Genomic DNA, 26,904 nt, shown 5'->3' with positions numbered 1-26,904 from the left:
TTAGCTGTTGATAGTGACACGAGGCAGGGCCAGAATTCTGCACCCAGAGCTGAAGGAGGAGGGACGTGGGGTCAGGCCACACTGGAGCGCTTGCTCTGTGCTGGGCCTCGGCTGCGCACCGTTGTATGTAAATAATTCTGTTTACTCTAACCAACTTTGCAGCCAATGCATTATCCTCATTTACCAGATGTGGAAACGAAGCTTCACGAGATTAGCTGATTTGATCAATAACAATATCTAATAACACCTACTAGATAAACTAAGTTACTGCGATCGAACTGGCCAAGAAGGAACCAAACAGTCTCACCAGAGTGTACACTGAATGCCCGGTTAGACCTCACTTCATGGGAGGTCTTTATTGAAAATGCCCTGAATGAGATATTCTCCCTCAAATGTGTATCTTCCTCAAGTTCACAATGGTATCATATTAAGAAAAAAATGAAGCTGGAATAAACCTCTGCAAAGATTACCTTATCCAGTTTCTGCAATGACAGACTGGCCGGCATTGCGACTGTGTTGTACGTAGTGCTTCCTGGTGAAAAAGACCACGTACTTCTTTGAGGTAAGAGAGAGAAGTATTTGCCTACTCGTGATTCACAAATGATCTTTTTAGCATTTGGGACGTGAACTGTTAACTGTATGAAACTTTCATAACAATGATCAATGAACTTTATATATGAAACACCTACCAGCACCTCTGCTTAAGGAAAAAACCCCACTTCGGTTAGAAATGGGATTTTATTGTAGTAAAATGGCATTTATTTAATGCGACAATGGCATTTCTCAAGTCAGGGGTTTTTTACCTACTACTTTCTTTGGCCTTTAGTTATGGGACCTGCTGCCGTGATCGGTGGGAAGAGTCTTGCAGGAAATGGAGGGAGGCCTGGGCCACCCCTTACTGCTCTGTGACCTCAGCCAAATTGCTTTACTTCCCTAGGCCTCAATTTCTTCATCCGTGTTTAATTTAAAGAAGCCTCTTGCCTACTCAAGTACACCACGCCAGCAAATTCCCCCTCATGCTTTCTCTGGCGCGGTCAGGTCCCCGTCTCCGCTGGGTCACTGCCATCTGCGTACAGATATTCTTGATGGGATCCCACCTTAAGAAGTGTTTCCCTTGCCTCCCCCGACCTTCCAGATGCCATCTCATTTCTCTTTTCTCATCCTAGCAGAATTCGGACAGAACCACCTCTGCTCGCTGTCTGAAATCCCTCTTTTCCACTTCTTGAACTCTCTCCAGTCAGGTTTTACCCTCTGCCGTTCCATCAAACCACTCCTGGGGAGGCCTCATTTAACACAGCTGATCATGGCTTACTTCTCAAAGCCCCTTCTTCACCCAGTTTCTAGAAAACCGCTCCTCCCCACCCCACCAGCTTCATTCCTTGCTCTTTCTTGGTGGGTCGTCTTTCTGGTTTTTCACTTCTCAGTCCCTGAAAATTGAAATGGCCCAGAGCTCAGGCTCAGGCCTCGGGCATCTCTTCTCTATCTTCACTCCTCCTTAGATAATTTTATCTAGTCCAATGGTGTTAATACCATCTGACATTGATAATGCCTGCATTTGTATCTGCAGCCACATTTCTTCCCGGAAATCCAGATTTTGTTTCCAATGGACTTGTCATCCTCCACTTGGATTTCTAATAGGCATTTCAAACTTAGCATCTCAGAAGCTCAACTCCTAACTCTTCCCAACTCAACCCCCAAAACCTCCTCTTTCTACAGTCTCTTCATTTGAATTTCATTCTTCTTTCCTGAGTAGATGGCACTTTCAATCTTCCACATCCTTGGTACAACCGGTCATTATGTCTACCACCCTCGTCTCTTACTTGCCTTAATACAGTGGCCTCCGATCTGGTCTCGTTTCCATCTTTGTCTTTATTTTATTTTCCAGCTTTAATGAGGCAGAACTGACCTATAACAGTGTGTAAGCTTAAGGTACACAGTGTGTTGATTTGATATTTTTATATTGTAAAATAACGACCACCATAGCCTTAGCTAACGCCTCCATCCTGTCATTCTGTTACCATTTCTTTTTGTGGTGAAACACTTAAGATTACTCTCTTGGCAACATTCACGTATACGATAGCGTGTTCTTAGCTAAGATCACCACGCTGTACGTGAGATCCCCAGACTTGTTAAACGTGTAACTGAAAGTTTGTACCCTCTGACCAGTTTCCACCGCTCGCTAGCACCTGGTAACCACCACTCTGCTCTTTGTTTCTGAGGCTGACTTTGATAGAGTCCACATATAAGTGCTATCACACAGTGTCTCAGTGTCTTCCTCTGTCTGACTTATTTCACTTGGCATAATGCCCTCAAGATTCATTCAAGTTAGTGGAAATGGCAGGATTTCCTTTCTTCTTGTGGCTAAATAATATTAATTATGATATATATATTTAAAAATATGTGTGTGTGTATATGTGTGTGTATATATATATATATCTCACATCACCTCTTTATTGGTTTATCTGTTGGACACTTAGGTTTCCATATCTTAGTTATTATGAATAATTTTGCAATGAACATGGGAAGGCAGACATCTCTAAGAGATCCTAATTTTCAACTCCTTTGAATATATACCCAGAAGTGGAATTGCTAGATGGTATGGTAGTTCTATTTTTAATTTTTTGTGGAAACTCTACATACTGTTTTCCACAGTGGCTGCACCAGTTCTTATTCCCACTGATAGTGCACAGGGTTCCCTTTTCTCCATTGGTTCATCCATGTTGTCATCTTGTATGTTCAGGGTTGGATAATATTTCATCATGCCTATATATATACACCACATTTTCTTTATCCATTCGTCCACTGATAGGCACTTAGGTTGCTTCCATGTTTTGGCTGTTCTGAGTTATACTGTAGTGAACATAGGTGTGCAGGTATCTTTTCTTTTGGTTAGTAAATACCCAGACATAGAATTTCTAGATCATATGGTGGTTCTATTTTTAATTTTTTGAGGAATCTCCATACTGTTTTCCATAGTGTTTGCACCAAATTACATTCCTACCAATAGTACCCAAGCATTTCTTTTCTCCATATCTTCACCAACACTTGTTATCTCTTTTTGATGTTTGATGCCATTCTAACAGGCATGAAGTGATACCTCGCTGTGGTTTGATTTCCATTTCCCTGATGATTAGTGATATTGAGCACTTTTTCATGTACCTGTTGTCCATCTGTATGTTCTTGTTGGAAAAATGTTTATTCAGGTCCTCTGCCCATTTTGTAATCATATTTGTGTTTTGTTATCAAGTCGTATATAAGTTCTTCATATATTTTGGATATTAACCCCTTATTAGCTATATGATTGGCAGTTATTTTCTCTACTACCATTGGTTGCCTTTCATTTTGTTGACGGGTTCCTTTGCTGTGCAGAAGCTTTGCTGGTTGATGTAGGCCCACTTGTTTATTTTTGATTTTGTTGCCTCTACCATTGGTGTCAAATCCAAAAAATCCTTGCTAGATTGATGTCAAGGACACTACCACCCAAGGTTTTTCATAGAAGTTTTATGGCTTCAGGTCTTATGTTCAAGTTTTTAATCCATTTTGAGTTAATTTTTGTGTATGGTGTAAGATAATGGTTCAATTTCTTAATTTTGCATGTGGATATCCTGTTTTCTTACCATTATTTGAAGAGACTGTCTTTTTCCCATTGTATATTCTTGGCTTTTTTGTCATAAATGATTGACCATATATGCATGTGTTTATTTCTGGTCCCTTTATTCTGTTCTATTAATCAATGTGTCTTTTAATGTCAATACCATATTGTTTTGATTACTATAGCTTTGCAATATAGTTTGAAATTAGGAATTTTTTGCCTGTAGCTTTCTTCTTGCTCAAGGCTTTGGCTATTTGAGTATGCTGTGGTTCCATACAAATTTTAAAATTGTCTTTTCTATTTTTGTGAAAATGCCCTTGGAATTTTGATAGGGGATTGCACTGAATATGTAAATTGCCTGGGTAGTATGAACATTTGAATAATATTCTTCCAATCCATGAGCACAGAATATTTTTCCATTTATTTGTGTTTTTTTCAATTTCTTTTATCCTGCCTTATAGTTTTCGAAGTACAGGTCTTTCACCTCCTTGGTTAAACTTATTCCTAAATATTATATTCTTACTTTTTAAAATTAAATGTTTATTTAAATTTAATCAACATGTACTGTATTATTAGTTTCAGAGGTGGAATTTAGTGATTCATTCGTTTCATGCAATACCCAGTGCTCATTACATCAAGTGCCCTCCTTAATGCCCATCACCCAATTATTCCATCCTCCCACCAGCAATATTCAGTTTGTTTCCTATAGTTAAGAGTCTCTTATGGTTTGCCTTGCTCTATGTTTTCATCTTATTTTATTTTTCCTTCCCTTCCCCTATGTTCCTCTGTTTTGTTTCTTAAATTCCACATATGAGTGAAATCATATGGTATTTGTGTTTCTCTGGATGACTTATTTTGCCTAGCATAATACCCTCTAATTCCATCCACATCATTGCAAATGGCAAGATTTCATTCTTTTTGGTGGCTGAGTAATATTCCATTGTGTGTGTGTGTATCACATCTTCTTTATCCATTCATCTGTTGATGGACATCTGAGCTCTTTTCATATTTTGGCTATTGTTACTGGATATTGTATTCTTTCTGATGCAATTGTAAATGGGATTGATTTCTTAATTTCTCTTTCTGTTGGTTTATTGTTAGTGTATAGGAAACAACTGATTTTTCTATATTGATTTTTGTATCCTGAAACTTTATTGAATTTTTAAATGAGTTCTAACATTTATGGTGGAATCTTTAGGTTTTTTTACATATAATATGTCATCTGCAATAGTAACAGTTTTCCTTCTTCCTTTTTGATTTGGATGCCTTTTTTTTTTTCTTGCCTAATTGCTCTGGCTAGAATTTTCAAAGCTATGTTGAATGAAAGTGGCAAGAGTGGGCATCCTTATCTTCTTCTTGATCTTAGAGGAAAAGCTTTGAGCTTTTCACCGTTGAGTATGATGATAGTGGGCTTGTCAAATATGGCCTTTATTATGTTGCGATATATTCCCTCTACACTCACTTTATTATAAATTTTAAATCATAAATGGATCTTGAAATTTGTCATAAGCTTTTCCTTCATCTATTGAAATGATCATATGATTTTTATCCTTCATTTTGTTGATGTGGTGTATCACCTTGTTGAATAGCATCCCTGAATAAATCCCACTTTGATCATGGTGTATGATCCTTTTATTGTACTTTTGAATTTGGTTTGCTAATATTTTGTTGGTGTTTTTTGATTTATGTTCATCAGGGATATTGGCCAGTAATTTTCTTTTCTTGTAGTGTCGTTGTCTTGTTTATCTTCAGAGTAATGCTGACCTTGTAAAATGAATTTGGAAGTGTTCCACCCTCTTTAATTTTTTGGGAGAGTTTGAGAAGAACTGTTGTTAATTCTCCTTTAAATGTTTGAGGGACTTTACCAGTGAGGCTCTCTGGTCCTAGACTTTTGTTTGTTGGGAAGTTTGATTACTGATATATTCTCCTTACTCATTATTGGACTGCTCAGATTTTCTCTTTTTTAATACATCAGTCTTGGCAGATTATATGTTTCTAGGAATTTATCCATTCCTTCTTAGTTATCTTGTTTTTTGATATAATATGTTTTTGGTAATCTCTCATGATACTTTGTATTTCTGTGGTATCAGTTGTAATTTCTCCTTATTTCTGATTATTTGAGTCCTTAGCCCTCTTTGTATTCTTTTGAGTCTCTAGCTAAAGGTTTGTCAATTTTGTTTATCTTTTCAAAAAAGTGGCTCTTGGTTTTATCATTCTCTTGTTTTTCTGGTCTCTATTTCATTTATGTCTGTTCTGATCTTTGTTATTGTCTTCCATCTGCTAACTTGGACTTAATTATTTTCTTCCTTTCCTAGTTTCTTGAGTTGCAAAGTTAGGTTGTTTGAGGTCTTTCTGTTTCTTAATGTGCATGTATCATTATAAACTTCCCTTTGATTACTGCTCTTGCAACATCTCACAGCTTCTGATGTGTTGTACCTCCATTTTCATTTGTTTCAACATATTTATTGATTTCCCTTTTGATTTTTTAGTTTGATCTGTTGGACGTTCAGGAGCACGTTTTTGAAAATGCACATATTTGTGAATTTTCCAGCTTTCCCCTTATTACTGATTTCTAGTTTCATACCATTGTGGCTGGAAAAAATACTTGTTATGATTGGATTTCAATCTTCTTAAATTTGTTAAAACTTGTTCTGTGATGTGTCATGTGGTCTATCCTGAGGGAGGTTCTGTGTGCTCTTGAGAAGAACGTGCATTCTACTAGCGTTGTATCAATGTTCTGTACGAGTCTATCAGTTTGATTCAGTCCAACGTTTGGTCCGAGTCTAACATTTCCTTGTTGATTTTCCACCGAGATGATCTCTCCATGTTAACAATGGAGTATATAAATCCACCACAGTAACTGTGTTATTGTACCATATCTCCCTCAGATCTGTTTGTATTTGCTTAATACATTTAGGTACTTCATTGTTGGGCGCATATATATTCATGATTGTTATATCTTCTTGATGAGTTGATCCCTTTGTTATGTAATGTCCAACTTTTTCTCTTGTTACCGTTATTGGCTTAGAGTCTATTTTTTCTGATGTCAGTATAGCTTCCTACTCCCGCTCTTTTTTGGTTTCCACTTACATGGAGTATGTTTTCTTATCCCTTCATTTGAACCTATGTGTGTCCTTTAAGCTAAAGTGAGACTCTTGTAGGCAGCATATAAGTCTTTTTTTTTTTTTAAGCCATTATGCTTTTTCATTAGAGAAATCAATCCATTAATACTGTGAGTAATTATTGGTAGGTAAGGACTTATTAATGCCATATTATTAATTCTTTTCTGGTTGTTTCGAACTTCCATTTTTCATTTCTTGCTTCTTTCCTCTGTTAGTTGATTGATGATTTTCCATAGGGGAATGCTTTGGTTCTCTTTTTTGTTTTTATCTTTGTGTATTATTGTAAATTTTGGCTTTGTAGTTCCCATGAGGTTTATATAAAACACTTTACATATAAAGTCTATTTTATGCTAATAGCAATTTCACTTCACTTGCATACAAAAACATTATACTTTTACCCCTTCTTGAATGTTTCTGATATCATCATTTACCATTTTTAAATCATGTATTCAACAAATTATTGATGCTATAGCTATTTCTATGCTTTTGTGTTTTAACCTTTATTCTAGAGTTAAGTAGTTAGCACATTGCATATGACAGTATTCGGGTATTCTGAATCTGAGTGCATGCTTACCTTTACCAAGGTGTTGTATATATTCATGTTTTTTCATGTTACTAATTAGCATCATTTTGTTTCAACTTGAACTCATTTAACATTCTTGTAATGCTGGTTTAGTGATGATGAATTGCCTCAGCTTTTGTTTATTAGGAAGTCTCTATTTTACCTTCAATTCTGAAGGAAAACTTTGCTGGGTAAAGTACTCTTGGTTGGCAGCTTTTTTTTTTTTTTTCCTTTTAGCGCTTTCAATATATAATCTCATTCTCTCTTGGCCTTTGAGGTCTCTGCTAAGAAATCCACTGATGGCCTTATGGGGGTTCCTTTGTAGGAGATATTTCTTTTTCTCTTGTCTCTTTTTAAATGTTCTCTTTGTCTTTGGTTTTAGAGTTTTATTGTTATGTGTCTTGAAGAAGAACATTTGGATTAAAATATTGAGATGACTTAGGGTAAGAATTGAAGGGCAGTGAAGGAATGGATAAAATAGGTGAAGGGGATTAAGAAGTGCAAACTTCTAGTTATAAAATAAATAAATCATGGGACTGTAAAGTACAGTACTAGGAATACAGTCTATGATATTATAATAACTTTATATAGTGACAGATGGTAACCACACTTATGGTGATCATTTCATAATGTATATAATTCTCAAATTGTTCTATTGTACACCTGAAACTAATATAATATTGTAAATTATACTTCAACAAAAAAATCATCATTATCACAGTTATCCATTATCCATTAAGACACAAATCAGCTCTCAACTCCAGGTGCCCTCTAACCCAACGAAACCAACTTAAAATTCTCAGCAGCTTGAGGACAACGTCCTTGATAAGTAAGGCCTTTTCTCATGCTCCCCCTCTGCTGAGAACTGGCACTCCCTTTCTCCATCCCCTTTCTTTTCCCCATGGCTTTTATCTCCATATTTACTTTATTGCTTTATCTTACTTTGCCATATTTACTTTATTCTGTGTATCTCTCTCCCGAGTAGAAGATAAGCCCTAAGAAGTAGTCCCTGCTTACTGGTTTGCTCATTGCTCTATGCCTACCTTCCAGGAATGTGCCCAGCACCATTTTTTAGACTGGGAGTTTAAAAATATTTGTGATTGAATTAATAAATGAATGATTACATAAAGTCATGGTGTGGGAAAGGTGATGTCTTAGGTCTCATTCACATCTGCTTATCCATGATTTTGTACAGTGAATACATTTTTCCCCTTTCTCAGTAATGACTTGGAAAAACGTAAAATAAAGCTTCTATGGTAAACTAACGAACAAACAACAACTTCAAGTGAACTAATTAACATAATAGCTGGCTTTTTTTTTTTTAAAGTTCTTTTGAAGTGATTTAAATAAACTCATTTATTTCTCACAACAGCCTGTGAGGTAGGTATTATTATTTTCATTCTCCAGATGCAGAAATTGAGGAAAAGAGAGGAAATATTGGCACCTAGGCTAAGGTCCCACAACTAGTAACTAGCAGAGCCAGAATTTGAACCCAGAGCTATAGTCCTTTATTATATGTCATGGCCTAGGCAATACAAAAGGGAAATTCTTTTAAAGTTAATGAAATACAATATTTAAAACAGAGCCAGTGTCTCTGTTTTAACATACTCTGCCCTAAACATATTAACATACTCTGCCTTAAAAGTATTATATGCATATTTGAAACATGGATATTGTAAACATTGATTCCATGTCCTATAAATAATAGAAATTAAAATATAGTTTCCTTCATTTATTTTTTTCTCTGGTTGATTTTTCTTTTAACTTTTTTTTTTTTAACGATTTTATTTATTTGAGCGAGAGAGGGAGTGGGAGCATGAGCAGGGGGGAGGGGCAGAGGCAGAAGCAGGCTCCCCACTGAGCAGGGAGCCCAGCATGAGACTCCATCCCAGGCCCCCGGGATCATGACCTGAGCTGAAGGCAGACGCTTAACTGACTGAGCCACCCAGGCGCCCCTCTTTTCTCTTAACTCTTAAATTGTTTGGACCTTTTCAGTCTTTGTGTATTTGGTATGTTAGAAATTGTGACATCATTTCAACTATAAGAGTTTTCACACAGTAACTGGAGGATCATTAACTTGTATGAAAATCAGTCCGAGGCTTTATGAGATTACCAGACAGGGAATTACTTCCTCATTTTGTCACTGCCTCTCCAGCTTTGAGGTCCTAGGGATGCTTCATCAAGAGCTTTTACACTGTTATGTAAACCCATTTTGTCAGGTGAGGTAATTTGGGCTCCTGCCCTTAGGGAGAAAGGAGAGAGGCTGCAGGAGGCAACGAGGTGGGCACGGAGGTCTGATTAGTGGACCGAACCTTCTAGCAGTAAGCAAAGGAGAGGAAGGGAGATGAAAAATTTTGTGAGAATAGCTCTTTATTCTAGTTTGTGCTTAAAGCTTTACATTCTCGTTAAGCCCCACCACATTTCTGTGGGGGATGCATTATTTTACTCATTTTTCCAGATGGAGCTTGATGGCACACAACTAGGGAAAATGCAAGGCTGATCCCCAGCCAGGTGCTTTCTATTATGCTGTTACTTGTACTTCACTGTATTCCTTGGAGCCAAAACAAGAGCTACTCGTGAGGGAAGGGTTAGGGCAGCACGGACATCTTAAGTTTCAAGCAACAACACCCAGATTTCTACTCTTGTGACTATCGTGTGTAAGGAGCGAAAGCAAGTGCAGTGACTGCGTGCACAAATCCTTGAATTAGTGATTTAAACCCTCTGAATGTGCCCTCAAGGGGAAGGAGGAAGTAGAGCATCTTTACGTAACTATTTTACTCAACACCTAAGTAGAAATCTCATTTCAGTTTGAATTAAGAATTGATTAGAGTAAAATGTCAAATTGGGTAGAGAAATTCCTTTCGAAACAGTATGAAAGGAAGCCCCAAAGAAAGCATATTTGTCGAGTGTATATGTGGGGAAAATAGCTGCTCCTTTCAGGAGTGAATGTTGTGCTAGACAAACAGAGATTTGTGAGAAATTGCTTGGTAAGAGAGGGACATGTAGGCAGGTGGCCGCCGATACGTGGAAACAAAAGTATCTTTGTTCTTTGAAACTGAAGAGTGTTGGTAACACTGAAACAATCTCTCGTTGCAGTTAATTCTATTCTAAGTACCTTTTGTGAACTCTGACAACTAGAGAGTGTGCTCCCAGGGGAGGGAGGAAGCCAGGAGAAAGCACCCTGAGCCCTCAGTGGTGAGCCCAGTGACTGGCTGGTGAGCAAGTGTCTTCACCCAACAAGCACCCCCCCCCCCCCGGCAACTGCGAAAAGAAAAGATGCTCCCCGGCCTTCCTTTCTTGCCGTACCCTCAACTCCAGGTGCCCTCTAACCCAACGAAACCAACTTAAAATTCTCAGCAGCTTGAGGACAACGTCCTTGATAAGTAAGGCCTTTTCTCGCAGACTCTGGTTGTCACACAGCTGATGGAGTACAGAGTCAAGAGTCCGGAAGGGGTCCAAGCTAAGCTAGAATTACCAAAACAGGGGGAGGGGTTATGACAACCAACTGAAGGGACTGAGGCAAGGAAGAAGTGCCACAGTGGGGCAGGGCTGCTGTGTGCCCGTCTGCCTGCCTGTAAAGGTCCATGCCTGGCACTATTTCCGGAGGAGGCAAGGGGCAGGCGGGACTTCCCGCGCGCCGGCTCTCTGTTGTTTCCAGCTTTCTCTCCCATTCAAGTTCACGGGCAGGCTCCTGGGCAGCAAGTCCACCGACACCTGCATTTACAGCATCCCCAGCCCCTGCCAGCCCCGGTCAGGATGGCGCCCTAGCAGGAGAAGCTCTCGGGCTCACAGAACCTCAAGCTCCCCTCGCCCTGGGCAGTGACTAGCAGATTTGAAAAGTGGGAGGTTCCTGAGGTTCAGCTAGAGGATGGAGGGTCAGCAGAAGAGCTGCCGTTCGGTGCCTAGTCCCGGCTACACACACACAGTGAGCAGCTGAAAGCAAGCTGGCGGGGCAGGGGCAGGGAGAAAAAGAAGCTGAATATCTAGCCTATTCCACCAGAGAAAAATTGTGGCTTTAGTTATCCAGATATTATTTTAGGTACATTTTAACAAATAACCATCTAAAAAGTATCTTTAAAAAGCAATTTCTTTTCATTCCCTTTTGCCTCATTGAAGTAGCAGTAGTTCAGGCAGTAAACAGAAACTTCAACAAGACAATACTTAGAGTGCATTAAATAAATATAAATTTTATTAAAAACACTCACATAGCGTTATCAGGAATGATATAATAATAAACGCTTTCAAATAACCTGCATTCATAACATTACAATACTTACAGTATTTATAACCATCCTCAGGTTTTATAGACAAACCAAACATGAAAATGAAATGAAACTAAGTTTTAAAAAAAGCATAGAAAGATGCACACAGAGTTCTTTATCTTAGTGTCAAACTGCAAACGTTTCCTACACAAGTTAACCACTAGCTTTAGAAGTGAACTGTACAGCACTGTGCGTCAATCAAGAGGAAAAATTCATTCAAGTAAAGTTGACACCACTCAGAAGCATTTTCAAGTATGGCTCTATAGTTAACCTGATGTTCCTATGTAAGCAAATTGGATATCTGCTTCCATTCATCCTAACTGAGGCAGGTTTGATATTTACAATTATAGATCTGATATTTACAATATGCCACTCGATTTCCTCTCCTCATCCCTCCCTCCCTCCCTCCCTCTCTCCAAACCCCAAACTACACTTCTCACTCTTGTTGGCCGGCAGTTTGACAAATGACAGCGGATGATTTAGGGAAGCCAAAAATTCAGATAGGGATGGCTGACTCAAAACCAACAGATGTGCATGTAGTAACCAAATATTTGGGGTTACGTATGTGGTATCTGCAAAATATTTAAATCACGTGGTTTGACATATGCAAAGGGAGTGTTTTTGAAATGTTTGTAAATTGGTCACAGCCAAAAACTGTGGGGCAGTGTTTTAAAAAAGACAAAAGCCACGTTATAAAGACTCGACCAGTAAAACTCAAAGGCCTTGTTTAAGAATTTATTTGAAATGTTAGTAAGCACAAATGTACTTAGACCGAAATGTAATTGTACAGTCGATTGCATGCCACACCCCTACGTGTTCTGCCTATGGAGGGAAATCCTTGCGGCCCGCCACTGCGTCGGCTACGGGTCAAGGACTCTTAGAGTGTCGAGAGACTCCAGCCAGCGGCCACTTGCCAAACGCCTGCCTTACAATCTTCCCTTTATCAACTCAGTGCATTCTATTTTCATGTATTTTTTTTTCCTGCTTGAAACACTCAAAAGATTTCCCCAAACTTTTAAAATGCTTTTCTTTACAATAAAAAGAGCCAACAGATTTTACAAAATTAGTTTTAGTTACATCAGGACATATACAAGTAAAATAGGAGGGATTCAAAATAAAAGGGTTAAATCCCTGAAAAAAGGATATATTTATTAACCTACAACAATTTTACATAAACACAGGTGACATGTTGGCATAAGGAGAACATGAGCTGAAATATCCCTGAATTTTTAGAACAAAAAGGTTGAAGTTCAAGTTATACTTGCTAAGAAATCAAGTATTGAAAAAAAGGTATGCTTTTTCTTTAATAATAATAATAATAATAAAAAGACTTGGAAAAAAATGATGGTACATGATGCTCTAAGCTTTCACTCTCAGTTCAATATCCTATTGCCAAACTAGTGTTGAGGTATATGACAAGTAGGAACATCACTCAAACCTTTAATGAATTCTGAGCTCACATTATGATATATTTGTAGCAGGCTGAGTAGCACCATCATGATGTGAATTCTGCTTCAAATCCATATATATATATATATATATATATATATATACACACATATATATGTATATATTTAATTTTTTTTTACAGTACTAAAATACTAAAGCATTGTGTTAAAAAAGTTTTGTTTACAATTTAATTTACTTACTATACATCTCTTTCACTTCTTCTTTATACAAATTAATGATTTAAAACCACCACAGCAAACCAGCTGCCTGTTTTTTTTTCTTTTTAATCAACAGATTCACATGGAACTAACCCTGTTTATTCATCTTATGCAGGCATCAGTCTGCTCAATCTTCCTGGAACAGAGGACACTTAAGCTAAGAAATGACAACATCACAATGTACAATTACCAACACAAAAGCAGACTGCCATTTGGTTTGCCGAAGAGCCGACAGATCCATAAAATAGCATCTGCTTAAGTGAACTCGCTTTGTTAAGTCTGTAACATGTCGTTCATTATTACCTGCAGTTAAGAGAAAATTCCTAAAACTATGTATTTGAGCAATGAACTTGTCATACGATGTTGTATAAAACTGTTTTACAGTATAGCATGTGAGATGAGCACCAGAAGACACGTGTTGTGGACTAATGTATTCCCTTGACTCCAGTAAGCCCTGCTGCGGATTGAACTGGCTGTATTAAAAATGGACACATTGCTCATCAGCAGGTGCATGGCTAAAAGCAAAAATATTTTAAAAGCTTTCCTTGTTTCCTTGAAAAAAAAAATCAACTTTGCATTCTAAAATGAAAGTGAACTTTTTTTTTTTTTTAATGTCTCAGTACCTTAGCATTGTTCAAGTTGTCAAAGCTTAGGTAGACAAAGTGCTTCTAAAACACCATTTAAAATATTTATACATATACGTGTGTGCACATATACATATGTGTATACATATATGTACATATGTACGTTTATTGTCCTACAAGGACTTCACTGGATGAGCAAAATCCAGAGGCCTTTAAATGTCCACATTAAAAAAAAAAAACAAAACCTCGTGTAAGAATAGGTAATTATGCTAAAAACTTGAATGAAAAGGTACCCCTATTATTCAAGGGCATTGGAGTACACTGATAGCATCTCGATGATAGAAAGGCATTAAATTTTCAATTGTTAAAGACATCATTTTCTTAGCACCATTTCTCAGAACATCCAAACAAACTCAGTGTTTTGCTGTCTATCCATTTATGCTTTCTGTAGCTAGTTTGATAAATAAACGTAATATTAAGATTACAGTAAAAACTGCATGTTAAAAAGCCATAATTCCAGTATTTCAGTACATTGTATATTCAGCACCAGATGGTATTTTAAAATTCCTGCCACTGTAATACTACAGTACTTGTTTGACTTGTGTTCCATGACTATGCAAACTTGGTATTATTAAAAGTGGTCACAGATGTGTAGAGTTGTAAGGGGGGAAAATCACATTTACATATCATCTCGTCCAATAATAGAACCAGTGTTTAAAAATGTAAATTGTGGAACACTTTCTTCCCCACCTTCTGTTTGCATAGAATGCTTTGGTCTTTTGCCTAGATGCCATCTGTGACCACTGAGGAGTCAGTGGAAATTAAGTGCTATGGTAGGATGACCTCTTTTTTGCTGGTGAGCTGAGGTTCTTCCCACCACATTTGTCATGAATCCTGTGTCCTTTCCCCACTGCCCCCGTCATGAGAACTATACTACGGACAGGTTGGTTGTGGTCTTTTCAAATGAGGTACCCACCACGAGGGGCGACATCATATGTATCTGTTGTAAGGCCCTGTGACCCGAGTGAAGGCATATGGAGATGTAGTTACTGTGGAGTCTGTGGTCACGGACATGGTCCTTTCAGCAAGGGACTTGATAAAGCGCAGGTAAGTGGGCTCGGAAGGTTCATGCGGCTCAGTGGGCTCCCGTTTCACTTTTTTGCCGTGGGTTTTCTGAGGCACATAGTCCGGGCCGTACTTCTCACACTCTTCCTCTTTCTCTCGGGCTTTTTCAGCCATTTTGGCTTCCCAGAGCGCCAAGCCATGTTTTGGCTCATTCATGCTCTTATGTTGGTAAAAGACAAGGGAGATCCTGGTGGGGTGATTCCTATTGGGATTCTTTAAAGGGGTTGTGGCGTGAAGCTCGCGCTTGGCACACTCAATGAGAATTGACCCATGAGTTGGAGCCACAGCCACTCCCCCAATATCAGGATCTAGAAAGCTCTGCTCACTGTCTGACCAGACCTCATCATTGTCCTCGGTGGCAGAAGGCTGCTTTTCCTGGTTACCGGCATCCTGTAATTTGTGTAAGCCTTCTTGGCCAGAAGCAGTTCTATCATGGCTAAGACCTGGAAGCATCTTAGAGAACCCATTAGCGGTGTGGGAAAGCATGTCATTTTCCTTATTTTGGAGATGCAGGGCATGAAGAGAGCTGTTGAACACGCCTGGAGCTGCACCGTAGTTATGGATTATATGAGAGGATGGGGGATGGTCACCATTCTTATAGTCTATGTTTGGACTGCTCAAACTGGGTGGCAATCTGGAGGCGGCCCCCATGAAGTGGCCATCCATCTCATGAGTGGAATATGGAGGAAATGTCCCTACATGGTGTACATTTGTTTTAAGAGTACAACTGCTGAAGGCATCTCCCTGCATAGTTTGGTTTCCATAACCTAAGTACTTAGAAGAAAAGCTCTGGCTATTTCCAAACCTCGGCTGGTAGAGTGTATGGATGGGTGGTAAATTTAGCTTAGAGAGGGGGTCTTGGTTTGGATACCTGTATAAATCCATGGGCTGAGGCTGGGGAGAATAGGAACCCAGATACGGGGAGCAGTTGTCCACCGATACGTTTCCATTGCATTGATAGGATGGATACTGGTTATTCTGATTCAGAAGCCCGGTGTAGGGGTTCATGGGATTCGAAGAATTCAAATATGAACCTGTAGCTTGGGATGAGGTGGAATAGAGGTTCATAGGGCTGGCGCCTCCATAAATATCTGAAGTGTGTGAAGAGCTTGGATAAGCTTGGATAACTGGATTGGGCCGTCTCATGTACAGACTGGCAGATCCAGGGGAAGAGTAGGAGTTGACAGACTCTGACTGAGGGTTATGCGTCATGGCGTGATGCTGGGGCGGCGGTGGCGGGGGCGGCGGCTTCTGGGGCTGTGGAGCTTGCTTCTGCAGGGGTGGGGGCGGGGGCTGCTGGGACTGCTGCATGACTGGTCCTGAAAGTCGCAAAAGTTCTGTGGACAGGATAAGAGTAAGCACACAAATGTGTCCGGTTATTATTTTCGCAGAAGCTAGTGAGGATGCTTGAATGCAGGTGAGAACCCCCTGGGATTATGTGGTATCCATCAGACAAGGACAAGAGCAAAGTCAGGGTTCTGACCACTGTCTGGTGTAATTTTTTGTCTAAAGCATTAGAAACAGCAGATCTCTACAACAGTACAATTTGTTGAGTGAAGAAAAATGCCACAAACATCCAAAAGCTGTGTCACTGACAGTATCGTGTTCTCTGACACTTCTGTGCCTCTGACCAGGCCACGCGCTACCTGAAGCACCCTTCTCCCTCCACCCCACCTCCCTGCCTGTCCTTGGCTTGGTCCTCCCTTCCTCAAGGAAGCCTTCTCCGACCTCATGTTCTAGCGCATGTCACACCCACTGCAAACATAGGTCAGACAGAGCAATGCTTCAAAATGTATGGTAATTGGGCATTTTTAGTCCTCTCCTCCCGCTGGTGCGAGGCAGTTCCTTGAAGGAAGGGACCAGGTCTTACTTTACTTTATTTCTCCATTGCCTGGCATGCAATACAATTTGTTCAGTCGTTGGAAGTAACACAAAATTTGTACAGAAGATTCAGCAGTGCTATGAGAAAAGGAATGACATTCCTTTAAACACCCACAGCATATCTTATATAACTGGCAAACCCTATCTACACAGTTGTCAATAAATTTCATGACCTCAGTTACAAATCTATATATGAGAAAAGAATAAATGGAGCTGTAATGGCAGTCCTGAGCATTGAAATGATTATTACAGAAACCAGTTAGAAAAGACTGGAGGCAAACTTCTATTCGATTATACTTTGCAGCTAACTTAAAGGAGAGATTAAGGAGTGAATAGGATTTACTTCTTTTAGTGTAAATCAACAGATCGATAAATTTTTGTTAAGCATCGTTAGCATATTATTCTAAATTATTTAGTTTCTCTAGGTTTTGAGATGAATTGGTAGGCGAATTTGACTTGGTGAAGCAAAGATGGTTGGTTCTAAGCAAACTAAAAGATGAAACTTAAAAGATAACCCTTTTTCTTTTATTAATGGCCAGGCCAATACCATCTGTAAGATGTAGATATGGACATTAAATTGTATGGCTTTTTTTTTTTAATTTATTTTTATTTTTATTTTTTTATTTATTCGACAGAGATAGAGACAGCCAGCGAGACAGGGAACACAAGCAGGGGGAGTGGGAGAGGAATAAGCAGGCTCGTAGCAGAGGAGCCTGATGTGGGTCTCGATCCCATAACGCCGGGATCACGCCCTGAGCCAAAGGCAGACGCTTAACTGCTGTGCCACCCAGGCGCCCCATGTATGGCTTTTTATAGCAATTAACTGAAGACCTAAACAAGGGGCTTCGAAAAGGAAGTATCAACTTAGTATTGACAAATAATGCTCTATTGCTACTTCCACAGATGTGATCTGTTTGGATGGGTAAAAGCTTTAGAAGAGAACTACATGCTATGAGGACACCCTCCTCAACTCAGACTTAATATGGCTAAAGAAAGGTATCTTATTCGCCTGCCCCTGCCCCATAAATCCTATTTTCAAACTTCTGTTCTCGTTATCTAGCCTTCAAATGTTGAAGTCAGTCTTCAATTTTTCTTCGTCTTTGTTGCAATGTTTTGTCAAGCACGTATTGAGAATCATTTTGGGAACATTTGCTTCCATCATTTTTGCTAAATCTTCATTGCTACCACCCAAACTCAAGCTTTTCTCTTGGTTTATTGCATCTGTCTCCAAGCTCATAGCTCCTCTGCCTCTATTTGCCCTCCTGTCACTGCTAGATTAACACTAATTTCACCATATCACCTACCTGTCATAAAACTGCCATTTATTACAGAATAGAATCCAAACTGCTCCATCAAGCTGGGGTTGAGGGTGCAATATCTCATTACCATCTCCAAGAGCAAAGCCTGGCCCTCAGGACTTCAGAGAAGATTCTGGTATAGAACTAAAGCTATGACTGAATATAGTCTTCGCAAATTAACGATACTCATTTTTAACCCAAGTTTCAGATAACACAGAGGCACAAGGCTGTACATTAAATTTACCTGCCAACTGTTTAGCCTGGCTTGCATTTTCAGTCTGTTTTGTACGAGATGAGGCTGACTTCTCCTTTTCATTCTTATTTGTGCTGTTCTCCAGAGAGGAAAGCTTTTCAGCTGCAGCTTTCTTGGCTTCTAGTTTCCTCTGTCGGCATGTCTTGACCGGCTCTGCCAGCATCCTGACTTTGCGCCGAAAAGAGCTTAGCACCTGAATGGCACCATTTTGTTTCTTCTTCTCTTGAGCTTCCACACTCCCAAACTCGTCCACGTCTGAGACTTTGTAGAGGGGCAGAACATGGAGCTGCTCGTCCTCAGGCTTTCCTCCAATTTCGCGATTGTCTTCTCTAGTGAGGGTGCATACCTGGGGGGGGAGATAAGATGGTACAGTTTCAGTCCAAAAGAAACGTGTGTGTGTGTGTGTGTGTGTGTGTGTGTGTGTGACTTCCTCCCTGTCAGGATTTAGATTGCTGGTGGTCTCCTGGACCAGATCAGTGACAGGCATATCACCATGAACCACGTCTGTCTGTTCTTAAGGGACGTTGCATTAAAATGGTGCCAGGAGACCGAGAAGGCCACGTTGACTTTTTTTTTCCTTTTTCTTTTTTTGAGTCTATCAGGAAATGTTACCCGTGGTGACTGTGTTCTAAGGGAAGAAGCGACACTCCCACCAAAATGAAGCAATCTCCCACCTTTCACACTCGGAACAGATGTGAGAGATGTGAAACCTCTTCAAGAAGGGGCTGCAGTTTCTTCCACCGAATGATTTCCTGTTCTGCTAGTTATCACAGTCATCTAATCTCATACTTCTGTACACAAAGAAATTTCACATCTTTCCTCACACTGGACTCCTAACTCCCCTTCGTGTGCTTAAGAAATTTCCACAAGATACCAAAGTGAAATCTGAATCATGTAAAATTGAAGGTGTGGTTGCTATAGGGAATATGGGACTCAACATCGCGTCTATGTTCCCCTTCTCTCCTTCTCTGTACTTGTTAAGCCTAACTTACTGTTCCTCTCTCGTTTCTCTTCTAAGCTATTGCAGCATACGAGGGGCTATTCCGAAAAGGGGAAAAGTCTACTTCTCTTCTTTGCTAATTTAATGGTACTTTTTCTCTTTTGTTAGTCACAGTCATATTGCTGTTGATGAGAGATTATTTGTTGGCTTTAAAATACTGGCTTTTAGTATTTAGTGTTTTTGACTGATGCAGAAAATATGATCACGATTATTTAAAGTGCAGGTAATATAAAATTACTGGAAGATACTCTTAAAAGGAATGTGATCATAACAGACTTACCTTGATAAGTTTAACATGAGATGGGACTAAAACGAGTTTTTCACTCCCTATACATAAAAGTCTTCCAAATCCACATCTCTGAGCATGGGGCACCTTTTCTCACATGTTTATCCCCACTCCGTTCTTCTTCCCTAGTGCTGTTTTCCTTTGCACCTTGTGGAAACCATGAGCTACGAGAGGCAAAGTCCCCTTTACGAAGAACCTTTCTCGTCACTGCCTTCTCTCCATCACCTTGTTAGGGTGAAACATGGCTACCTCTAAGACCTACCATGGCTCTGATTATCACTTATTTCTTCTTCTCAGAACCTAGCCTAGCCTTCTAGTAGTGAGCAAGTGGTCAACACGTGATTAGTGATGATTTTAGAAATTGCGAACCATAAGCCTTGTGTTGGTCCTCCCGAATCAGAAGTCTGCAAGCCAAACGGCCTCACAGCCAGTTTTTTCATGGCAAGTGAACTTAGAGTGTTTTTTGCATTTTTAATAAAAACAAAACAAAACAAAAAGAATGTGAGACCCTATGTGGCCTGTGAAGCCTAAGATACTTACTGTCTTTCATTTAATAAAAAAATATTCTGACCTCTGCTCTAAACCATTAAACCAATACTTTCCTGCTTCTCAAAAACTTCATACCGGGTTCTGTGAATTACTTCCATTACTGCTTACCACCTCCCTGGGTTCTTCTCTACCCTAGACTATGACTTTGGTCTCTGTCTTCTAGTTTTCATCCTGAGTCTCACTGGTCATCTTCCTCAACCGCAGACAAAGCCATGCTGATGACTCATTAGGCGGATTAATTTATAGTTTCTTCACTTGAACTTTTTCATTCTTTATCTCCACTGTGGTTTCTCCTTCTCCATGCAAGGCCACACCGTGGACCCTGTCAGTGCTGAACACTGCTCCACCCTAAGACCATATTCATTTTCTCTACTTACCAAAACCTCCAATTATACAGCCTAATCCACTTCGCCCACTATACTATGTAGTTATAACGGGCTCTTTTTTTGTACTTTGAATTTTCTACAGTAGTTACTGCGCCACCGGTGATGTATTTTTCATCTGCACTCCTCTCTGCAAGGTGGATTGGTGCCTTGGCTTGTGTACAGCTTTTTACTTTACTGATCATAACCTACCAGATACCTGACACTGAATTTTGAAAGAACTTTTGGCAGCTAATGGTAGCTGGCAATGCACAGTCACTGGTTTAGCTCAGCACCAACACGTCCACGATGTCCCTGTGCTTGTCAACAGACTTCCAGTAATGTGCCAACCCGTTATGAGAGTCCTAGACATGCCAAACAATTCATTCATGAAAGCACTTGTGCGATGGCCCCTGCAGAGAACATGTTCTCTAATCACAGCGCACTGACTTCCAGCCTTCCACTCTTTCGCAGGGCGTGCTGCTAGCCTGTCCTGTGCCCCACTCACCAAGGTGCTGCCGTTCTGCATGTTGTGTAAGTCCCTGTGGGCGTGAGCACAGAAGTCCAAACATGCAGTGACCCCTGAGAATGGACGGCCTTCCTTCAGACCCAGTCGGCACTCTGGTGCTCTGTGTTCATATTCAATCTGAAAAATAAAAGCGTCTGTGTACTTAGGCATTAGAAATTCTTAGGCATACACTCGAGAAAAAAGTGTAAGACCTGTGCACTGAACAGGTTAAAAAGACTCCTTAGTATTTTGGCTATTTAGAACTTCAAAAAAATGTTGTATAGTTTATATCCAGAATTACAATGGAATGACACAAAACAGAGCAAACGTTTTGATATGGTAAAGTTTTTATTTTACAGTGGTGAGCTGTAATTGATATACATTAAGCAGCATATACTTAAAGCGCACTACTTGATGATTCTGACATGCAAATATGTGAGACCATTGCAACAATCGAAATAATGTACGTATCCATCACTTCCACAAGTTTCCTCCTTCCCCTTTTAATTCACGCTTCCTTTGTTCCCAGGAAACTACTGATCTGCTTTCTGTCACTACAGATTACTTTGTACTTTCTAGAATTTTATATACATCGATCTGTTTTAATTTTTATATATGATGAAGATTAAGAGTCAAGGTTAATTTTTTCCCATATGGCTAGCCAACTGTTCAAACACTACTGGATAAAAAGATTATCCTTTGCCACTAAATTGCCTTTGTCGAAAATCAATTGTACGTGCTGGATCTATTTCTGAACTTTCTGTTCTGATCTTTTGGTACATGATGGTGTGTTGGGAGGTGTGTGTATATATGCCAATACCACTGTCTTGATTACTAGTAAATATGGATCTTTAGTAATCTTGAAATCAGGGAGTAGAAATCTTCAAATTCTGATCTTTCTGAAAATTCTGACTATTCCAGATCCTTTGCATTTCTCTCTCTATATTTTAGAATCACCTCATCAATTCCTTCAAAACACCTAGTAACATTTTGATAGGTTATGTACTGACTCCATTGATTGACTCAGGGAAAACTGACATCTTAAAAATATTTAGTCCTGTGATCCATAAACATAGTGTATCTTTCCAGTTTGGGTCTTTTTAAATTTCAGCAATGTTTTGTAGTTTTTCCTGCACAGGTCTTGTATATTTTTGTCAAATGTCAAAATTTTATGCCTAAGATTTTCATATTTCTGATGCTATTTGCTATTGGTTTTCACTATAATTTTTAATTGTTTATTGCTAGTATATAGAAATACAATTCATTTTTTTATTTTGCAACTTTGCTAAACCATTTATTAGTACTAGGAGTTTTTTGGTAGATTCTTTGGGACTTTCTACATAGATATGCACGTTATCTGCATATAAGGACACTTTCATTTCTTTCTATTCAATCTACATGTATCTTGTTTTTTTCTTGTCTATTGCCCTAAAATTTTCAGTTAGATGTTAACAGAAATGGTAAAAATGGACGTCTTTGTTTTGTGTCTAGTCTTAGGGATAAAGCTTTCAGTCTTTCACTATTAGCTATGAAGTTAGCTTTTGGTTTTTCAATTATGCCCCTTAGCAGGCTGAGAAAGTTCCCTTCTATGGATGTTGAATATTGCTAAATGCCTTTTTCCTCTATCTATTGAGATAATGATATTTTCCCCATTACTTTGGCTAATATGGAGAATCACACTGATTGATTTTTGAATGTTAAACAAAGCATTCCTGAAATAAATTCCATTTAGTCATGATGTATTATCCCTTTTACACATTTTGTGTCTAATCACTAAAATTTTGTGAAGAATTTGCACATCGATATTTATGAAGAACACTGGACTACATAGTCTTCTTTTTCTTTAATGCCTTCATCTACTTCCAGGATCAGGATATTTCCAGCTTCATAAAATGAGTTGGAAGTCTACTCCTTTTCTGTTTTCTAGAAGAGTTTCCACTGAATTATTATTATTTCTTCCTTAAGTCAAGTTTGGAAGGGAAATTATCTCAGCCTGGAATATTTAGGAAAGTTTTTAACTACAAGTTCAATGTCTTTAATAAAGGATAATGTATGGTATTTATTTTTTCTTTAGTAAGCTTTGGTAATTTATATGTGTTTAAAGATTTAATTTTTTTTTAATTTATTTAGAGCGGGGGGGGCAGAGAGAGAGAGAGAGAGAGAGAGAGAAAATCCTAAGCAAACCCGGCACTGAGCACAGAGCCTGACACGGGGCTCAATCTCATAACCCTAAGATCGTGACCTGAGCTGAAATCAAGAGTTGGATGCTTAACCAACTGAGCCACCCAGGCACCCTGGTAATTTATATCTTTTAAGTACTTTGCCCATTCCATCTAAATTGTTGAATTTTTGGGCATAAAGCTTTAATAATATGTCTTTATTATTCTTTTAATGTCAGTAGGATCTGTAGTGATGTCTTGTCTCTAGATATTGGCAATTTGTGCTTTCTCTTTCTTCCTGATTGAATTGACTCAAAGTATCAGCTTTTGGTTTCACTGATTTATTCTCTTGTTTTCTGTATTTCATTTCATTGATTTCTGTTGTTTAGTTTTTCCTTCCTTCCACCTAAAATTTTAGGGCTCAAATTGCTCTCCTTTTCCAAGTTTCTTACAGTAGAAGCCTAGATCATTAATTTGAGACTTTATAATTTTCTAATAATAAGTGTTCCATGCTATAAATGTCTAAGCAAGGCATAATAGCTTCATCCTGCAAATTTCAATGTCATGTCTTCATTTTCATTCAGTTTGAAATACTTCCTAATTTCCCTTGTGATTTATTCTTTGGCTCATAGGTCATTTAGAAATATGTTGATCAGTTTCCAGATACTTAGAGATTTTGTGGATATTCTGGTACAGATTTTTATTTTAATTTCATTGTGTCTAGAGAACATATTTTGAGATTTTAATACTTATTGATACTTGTCTTATGACCCAGTATATAATCTATATTGATAAATCATCCTTATACACTTAAAATAATGTTAATTCTGCTGTTAGGTGGGGACTTATATACATGTCAGTAAGGTCAAGTGGCTTAAAAGTACTGTTCAAGTCTTCTGTCTCCTTAATGATTTTGTACTTGTACTCACAGTTGAGAGAGATGTATTGAAATCTCTGAATATAACTGTAGATTCATTTCTTTTTATAGTTCTATCCATTTTAATAAAATCTGAAGCTCTGTTTTTAGATGCATACATAGGATTATTATGGTCTCTTGATGAACTGACCCTTTTATTAAATGATCCTCTTTATGGTTTATAATATTCTTTGCTATGAAATATACTTTGCTATTAATATGATCATTCCAGCTTTCCTTTGGTATTAGCATATTTCTTGGTTCCTGCTTCTTTCAATATCACAGTGGTTCAATATCAATGTGATTATTCGGTATCACAAACTGCCTTTTAATTGGGAGTGTTAAAAGCCATTCACATTTAATGTGGTCTTTTTTTGTATGGTTGGGATTAAATATACCATCTTGCTATTTGTTTTATCTATATCTATGATATATATTTTTTCTTCTATTTGTTATATATTTGTCTTTCATTTGGTTCCATATTCCTTTCAAGAATCTTTTTGGATTGATTCCATTTTTTATCTCTTTACTGATGGATTACTGATGNNNNTATGCCCCCCCCCCCCCCCCCACCGGTGGCTGCTTGCCTTGAGGTTTACAGTATGTTCTGTCACTTCTCACAATCTACATTCAAGAAATAGGATACCACTGTATAACAGTATACTTTCAATTCCTTAGCCTCTCGGCTACTTCTACATGTTATAAACTTCAAAATGCATTGTTTTTTAAATAGCAAATTATCTTTTAAATAAATTTTGAAAATAAGGAAAAAGTTTTCTATTCTCACATCTACTGTTTATGATGTTTTCCATTTCTTTATGTCAATACAGATTTCTATCTGGTATCGTTTTCTTTCTGCTGGAGGGCTTCCTTTAACATTTTTAAAGTGTTAGTCTGCTCATGGTAAATTATTTCAGCTTTTGTAAGTTTGAAAGAAATATATATATATATATATATTTTTTTTTTTTTAAGATTTTATTTATTTATTTGACAGAGAGAGACAGCCAGCGAGAGAGGGAACACAAGCAGGGGGAGTGGGAGAGGAAGAAGCAGGCTCCCAGCGGAGGAGCCTGATGTGGGGCTCGATGCCAGAACGCCGGGATCACGCCCTGAGCCAAAGGCAGACGCTTAACGACTGAGCCACCCAGGCGCCCCTGAAAGAAATATTTTGCCTTTACTTTTAAGAGTTGTTTTTACTGAGTAGAGATTTCTAGGTTGACAGTTTTTTTCTCTTTCAGTACTTTAAAGATGTTTCTCTTCTATCTTTTTTTTTCATTTTTCTCTGATGAGAAGCTTAACTTTAGCAATCAGACTTTAACTATAAAATCAAAGAACAAAGCAAGGGAAGAGCATTTAGATATAAGAAGTAAGGATAATAGATTCAGTTGGGGAAGGAGACAAAAATCAAATAGTAGGTTTTGACAGCATCCACAACCTTAACAGGTTTTCCCATGTACTGTGTGGAAAAGATCACATGGCTGTTTTTTTTTTTTTTTTTTTTATCTCTAAACCATATTAAGACATATGGGTGAACATTACCAATAGTACCTACCATGCAATAAAAAAACACCTTATCTATTCACAGCCATTGACTGAATTAATTTAGACAGACATTAAATCTATTTTTTACGTATTTTTTAAATGTGTGAGTGTATGTACGTATTTACATTTTTTTTCCTTTTCAATTTTTTATTTAAATTCTAGTTAACATAGATGGTAAAATTGGTTTCAGGTATAGAATTTAGTTATTCATTACTTACATATAACATAGAGTGCTCATCACAACAAGTGCCCTCCTTAATACCCACCACCCATTTAGTCCACTCTCCACCCTCCTCCTTCCATCAACCCTCAGTTTGTTCTCTCAGAGTCTCTTATGGTTTGCTTCTCTCTTTCTCTCTTTTTTCCTTCCCATATGTTCATCCGTTTTGTTTTTTAAACTCCACGTATGAGTGAAATCATATGGTATTTGTCTTTCTCTAACTTATTTTGCTTAGCATAATACACTCTAGCTCCATTCACATCACTGCAAATGGCAAGATTCTTTTTGATGGCTAATATTCTATATATAATATTCTATTTATATATAAATATTCTATTTATATATAAATATATATATATACTACATATATTCAGGTTAGGTATCCAGTTCATTATTGTTGACTGTAGGTACACATGTTGCAAAGGAGACCTCTAGAGCTCAATCAACGTGCTTAACTGAAACTTTATGCCCATTTATCAGTACATTTACTCATATACAAATACTGAAACACATCTAAAGAGTTATACCTAATCATCTTGTTATAACTAAAATTTGGGGTACTGTCATATTTTGGATATTCGAGGTTTAGTTAATGCATAAAATACTCCAAATATAATGTAATTGGGTGGAATATCAATGCTTAGAAAAATCAGGTGTGTATGACACCAGCTATAATAAGAATCAAAGGAGTCAAAAGAACTTTAATGCTTTGTTATACTGTCCTCTTTACCCACCTAAGCCATTTGATTAATAGCACCTATAATAAAATTTATTCAACAGAAAATGGCCAAACTTGGTATCTAGCAACATAGACTTAATTCACTTTCTTTTTATAGCTTGATATATTGTGTTTCTCACTCAGAATTATTTTGCAACAGTACCAAAGCATCCCATATACTTTTCTGTGATACTTACCAAAGTAGATAAGGTTGTAAAATAATGGTATTAATCCTACTACTATTAACAGTATTTAAAATATTTTTCATAGACATCATATACATTTCTAAAAACCTAAG

The 26,904-nt window shown here is 38.2% G+C and overlaps 1 protein-coding gene across 1 annotated transcript in view; it reads right to left on the bottom strand.

Annotated features, from left to right (window-relative positions):
* Positions 1–11,447: 11,447 nt before the first annotated feature.
* The window catches only part of TET2 (tet methylcytosine dioxygenase 2), a 126,744-nt gene continuing 111,287 nt past the window's right edge, over positions 11,448–26,904 (bottom strand). The window contains exons 9-11 of the mRNA XM_008689387.2: positions 21,052–21,189; positions 18,338–18,692; positions 11,448–16,251 (exon numbers count right to left, since the gene is read on the bottom strand). Coding sequence (XP_008687609.2) covers positions 14,780–16,251; positions 18,338–18,692; positions 21,052–21,189 — 1,965 coding nt within the window. The 3' untranslated portion in view covers positions 11,448–14,779. The remainder of the gene's footprint in view (positions 16,252–18,337; positions 18,693–21,051; positions 21,190–26,904) is intronic.

Source organism: Ursus maritimus, unplaced genomic scaffold (assembly GCF_017311325.1).
Source record: "Ursus maritimus isolate PB19 unplaced genomic scaffold, ASM1731132v1 scaffold_11, whole genome shotgun sequence".
NCBI lineage: Eukaryota > Metazoa > Chordata > Mammalia > Carnivora > Ursidae > Ursus > Ursus maritimus.
Note: the sequence above shows the minus strand (reverse complement) of the source record. Positions and strands in the feature narration are given on the sequence as shown.